Genomic DNA, 5,069 nt, shown 5'->3' with positions numbered 1-5,069 from the left:
GCGGCGGCGGGTCGCGATGCTGCGGCGAAAACCGACGCGGCTGGAGCTGAAGCTGGACGACATCGAGGAGTTCGAGAGCATCCGGAAGGACCTGGAGGTGCGAGCGGGGCCGGCCGCGGCCGCCCCCGGGGGGCCTGTCTCCCCCCTCCCGGCAGCGCCCTGACGCGGCCCTTTTGCCCCGTAGAGCCGCAAGAAGCAGCGGGAGGACGCGGAGGTGGCGGCGGCCGGCGAGGAGGCGGCGGCGGCGGCCATCGCGCTGGGCGCCGACCACAAGAGCCGGGAGCAGATCATCAATGACCGCATCGGCTACAAGCCGCAGCCCAAGGCCGGCGGCCGCGCCGCCCACTTCGGCACCTTCGAGTTCTAGCGGCGGGGGCGGCCCGGCCGACCGGGAGACGGTGCCCGGGGAGCCGCCAGCTCCCCCTCGCCAGCCGGGAGAGGCCCCCACGCCGGTGGGGACGGGCCTCTGCCTCCCTCCTTTTTGCTGTTTTCTTTGGTTGGGTTTTTTTTTTTTCTTTTTAAGTTTGTCTGGTTAACATGCCCGTGAATGCCCCTTGGCCAAGTGTTTTGTTTTAAATAAATATGTCTCTTTTTTAAAAAAAAAAAAAAAAAAAAGTCACACGAGCTGCTTTAAATGCCTGTGGAGACCGTGCAGGCAGGGATGGAAACCCTGAGCCCACCGGTGTTTCCTTCACCTGTGTGCACCCCGATACAACGGAGAGGTAAAACACTGCCTCTGCGGAAGGATCTCCTGGGCATCTCTTGACTTAGTAATCTTAAAAATGAAGACATAGAATGTGTTCATTTAAACCTTTAGCCCTATAAGTTGCCAACCCCACTAAGGACAAGGCATTGGGGAGCCTCAGGTTAGTGTTTTACAGGCCTGTGTGAATAAAGGCAGTGGGTGTCCCAGGCAATGCTTCCCCGAGACGCTGCTGTCATTTCCCAGGAAGGCCAGGAAAAAAGCCCCCCATGTCCGTTAAAGTCACCTAGTTCCACATGTTTCACAGAGATGGGTGTGCAGCTAGGATTGGGCCCTTAGCAGGGAACGGCTACAAACCTGGATGCAGTAGAACGTCCTGGGCACGCAGACATGGAACAGTATCCCATGTTTCCTGATGGAGCAGATTTTCCTCTACACTTAGCACTTCCATTCAGCCCTGGGGAGTGCGTCACCCCAGCTGTGCCAGTTTGTCACCCCAAGATGGAGTTTCAGGTAGCTGCCAGCAACGTTTGTTGCTTGGATCAAAGGTCACCAAGTATTTCCTTATAGATGGTGTCACATAAAAATCAGGTGGATTGATTTCTGACAGACTAACCAGCACATACCCGGATTTACAACAGTGATTTGTACTGCTGTCAGCTGGCTGGGCACATAATGGAAGGTGAGATAATGCAGAGCCACAGAAAGGAGTCTAGCATGCAGTGAGGTGACCTGAATGAAGCAAGTTCTGAAAACCAAAGCAGCTTGTTGATGTTTAAGTCTGCTGCCTCCAGCCTGGGGAAAGAGGCAGAGCAGGGTGCCAACAGCCCTGAGGCCTGCACCAGAATTCAGAGAATGGGACTGGAGGCTCTCTGCTCTGGCTGGGACTGTTCTATACCACCTTCCAGCACAGCAACCAGTTACATTTTCCAGTGTCTCAAGCAATGCTGCAAACCGGACTTGTTAAATCCATGCTTCATCTGTTGTAGGTGCATCACATTTCAGGTCAGGCTGGGGAAATGTACAGAACATAAAAAGTTTCAAGCTGTCCATCAAACTGAAAAGAGCCACAGTCTGGCCTAGAGCAGAGCTGCTTTTCCAGTCTAACACCACATAAAATTATCAGGGATCACTCTGCTATTCAGGCATTCTCAGTCCTGCCCCAGGCCTGACAGGGAAACATCTTGGGACATTCCAGATGTCCTTCAGTTGCACAGGGGAAGAAAAACCAACCCAGGCCCTCATTTGTCTTGCATGGATGAGCACAATCTAGAGTAAAACTCTAGGAGGGAGACTGGTATTCCGTACTGCACACAGACACCTTCCATGCGCCAAGGGGGCTCATTATTACAGCTCCCTAAAACTCTTGGCCTTTAACCCCTCCCTCTGTGGGGGAAAGCAGATCTGGGAAGCACCAATTCCTCTCTCCATCTCGGCTTTCTCCACACTCTGCAAAGCATAACTGGACTGAAACAAACAGAAATTCATGCAGCAGTGACTTACCATGTTCCCCTTCCAGCAGCTTCAGGGTTTATTGCTCGCGGTGGGGGCAGGCCCAGAGGACGCTGCTCCTCGCTCCCATCCCCAGCCACCTGAAAATGGACACTCAGGGCCTGCTGCTCACTCACACCATCACAGCAGGCACAGAAGAGTCATGCCAGAGAAAAGAGGCTGGGGAAGGCCAGGGTGGAGTTGCCTGGCTGCAGGGCCTCTTGCTAATAAAAGCAGGCACTTACTCTTGGAGTCACTTCCTGAACACTGCAGTAAGAGCTGCCAGCCTCCACTTCAGCTGCAGTCTCTGCATTGAGGGTTGTTTCCAAAACACACATCCACCACAGTAAAATGCAATCTATTTTATTGGTTAATTATATACAGGAGATTCTTGATATTCACAGTAATATTAGACAAGTTACCTCCACAAAGAGCAAGAGTAAAAACAAAAATGACAGTCCGCTGTAAACAAAACTAAAAATCCTGCTGGATTTGGTGGGACTGGCTCCAAACTGAAAAGGCACTCAAAGGAAAACAACAAAAGCCAGCTGATGAACACAGGCTGGATACTTTGTGCACTTCTTCCAAGATGATAATCAAGAGGCACAGCATGTGGAGACCAAACATCAGGGTACAAAGACACAGGACATCACATTCCAAGCATGCTACATGTGTGTTGACATATGAATTTAACTGACTCAAGTCTCATAACATCTGAGTCCTCACCTCCCTCTGAGCACTACTTAATGCGAGTTCAGTGTTACCAGGACAACTTTAAATACAGCCAGCAGAAAGTCTGGGACTGTACCAAAAGCAGTCAGTAGAAGTCATCAGTAGGGAAGCTAGGTTTTTCCCCGACTCTGGCAAAGCACACAGCAACCTGGGCCAAGAACATGGCAGCTGGTGGCCTCTGGGGACCAGGGGGAGGCTGGGACACAGGGAGGTAGGTGGCTTCTCTGGATTGTCAATATTGAACCAGAAGAAAGCATGGCCAAAGCTGGCAGGGAGACAAGGACTGGAAACGTCCCTTTCTCAGTTGTGCCTCACTGCATCAGTGAGCTCCAAAGCAGACAGGACACAGCCCTCCATCTTCTCTCCTTAACTACCTTCCCTTCAGATCTTCCCTTCTGCTCTGCTCCCCAAAGCCCAGCCTGGGCTCCCATTTCTGACTTGGGTACAGCCAAGTGCTCAAACCATCATTCTTACAGGCTGCTGGAAGGTAGCTGGGGCACTTGCTAGACCCTTGGGAGACTTCTGCCCAGGTTCCTGCTCCCCAAGTGACCACTGCTAGGTCAGCATCACTTCCCTCTCTGCACACTGGAAAAAGCTGTGTGCCCTCTCTCGTATAAGCATGGGCAGGAGATGACCCTTTGAAGACAGAGGTACTCGTCCTCAGGGGGAACCAGCTTCAAGGGCAAGATGCTACACATAGAATGAAGCAGAAAAGCTAGCAAGAGAACCAAATTTATATTGTAAAAGCTACAGCTATTGCCTAATCTCCAAGTCATCCATCTCTGATCACTTGAATCAGAGAAAGTCTGGTCACTTGAATATAGGACAGGTGGCTAAAAGGTGGTAACAAGAGGATCAGGCAAAGCAGAGGTTCTGTTTTAGAGAAAGACACAGCAAGAGGTATATGAAGTAACTAGTGTCATCACGCAAAGCCACTCGTAACTATACCCTATAATCAGACATCCCTGTAATGGCAACAACTCCAGCTGGTTCAAGAAAAGCTGATGAGAGTGGTGTTGGCAATGTCAGCTCTGAACTCCTTCAGGGATCAAGGCCCTGCAGTGTAAAGCTTTCAAAACATAAACAACCGTCTCCAGCACTTAATTGCTTCAATTTTGTCTGACAAACACTTCAGATTTCCTCACAGCTCTCTCGCAGGGATCAGAAGGGTCTGTTTTCCACTCTCACAGAGGGGCATGATTGCTTTGAGGGCACATAAGATTTTTACCTTTGTGACAGATGCAGAGAGAGGGGATCAGTATGTCCTTCTGCACTCTGTTGCAGACGTAACTGCCTTCAAAGATCAGACTGGGGAAGATCTTTTCCTATCTCCCATCAAGAGGTGGCTAGAATTTTTCCACGAAAATAACTTTGCCTTTCTCACCCAGATGCAAATTTGCTACAGAAAAAAGCTCTTTAGAAGCCTAAGCCTGCTTTTAACTCATCTCGTTTTATTCTGTATTTGCACTGCGCAAAGAAAACAGGATGTCCAAATAAATAGCTGGCATCAACCCAGGACAGTTGACTGTACGTGGTGCAATTCAAGATCCTGGTAGCAGTAGTAACAGATTTCCTGCTGCCTTTCAAAGAGGGTGGTAGGGCAAGGGTGGGCTCTGTGCTGATGTAGTAGCACCAGCACAGGGATGGCCCTCGCCCTGTAAGGCTTACAGGCTAAAGAAATGTAATTCCTCTTCACAAAGATCAGCTTTCCTTACACAGCTACTGCTAACAGTGTGACTAGTAGCAACTCCAGAGAAAAAAACTGCTACTGCATGTGCCCAGATACTCTCTTCTCAAAAGTATTCCCTGTTCTCATGGCACATCCCAGACATCAGTCCTAGTCTGAAAGCGGTGCCTGTTTTTCAGTGCCCTTCTGAAAATCCCACCATCTTCCCTTTCAGCCAGTTACAGGCATAAATTAGGCATGCTGAGTAGAATGAAGACTCCAGCTTTGCACCATACTCTGCACAAAATTCCCTAGAACAAGAAGCAGTTTAATAATGAAGTGCTAAACCAAAACTGCTCCCTAGAAAGCCCAAAGCATGTTCTGGGCATCACACATGCAGGAAGCTGGTTGTGCCTGTGTCACAGCCTGTCTTGCCTGTGAAATGCGTAGAGCTCACAGCACTGAACAGGAACTTGT

General features: G+C 50.1%; 1 protein-coding gene across 1 annotated transcript; it reads left to right on the top strand.

Annotated features, from left to right (window-relative positions):
- The first annotated feature begins 6 nt into the window (after nt 1-6).
- On the top strand, nt 7-386 carry CDC26 (cell division cycle 26). Its single transcript, XM_010571068.1, has 2 exons — nt 7-97; nt 185-386. Exons 1-2 carry the CDS (start codon nt 17-19, stop codon nt 365-367), a joined length of 264 nt encoding a protein of 87 aa, XP_010569370.1. The 5' UTR covers nt 7-16; the 3' UTR covers nt 368-386.
- The last annotated feature ends 4,683 nt before the right edge of the window (nt 387-5,069 follow it).

The sequence above is a fragment of the Haliaeetus leucocephalus genome, unplaced genomic scaffold (assembly GCF_000737465.1).
Source record: "Haliaeetus leucocephalus isolate CR32 unplaced genomic scaffold, Haliaeetus_leucocephalus-4.0 Scaffold306, whole genome shotgun sequence".
NCBI classification, from domain to species: Eukaryota; Metazoa; Chordata; class Aves; order Accipitriformes; family Accipitridae; genus Haliaeetus; species Haliaeetus leucocephalus.
Note: the sequence above shows the minus strand (reverse complement) of the source record. Positions and strands in the feature narration are given on the sequence as shown.

What these genes read in the sequence shown, in the direction of transcription:
- CDC26 (XM_010571068.1), top strand. Translation starts at nt 17, where the DNA reads ATGCTGCGGCGAAAACCGACGCGGCTGGAGCTGAAGCTGGACGACATC. An exon ending in GCATCCGGAAGGACCTGGAG is followed by an intron (nt 98 to 184) that starts GTGCGAGCGGGG and finishes TTTGCCCCGTAG; the next exon opens with AGCCGCAAGAAGCAGCGGGA.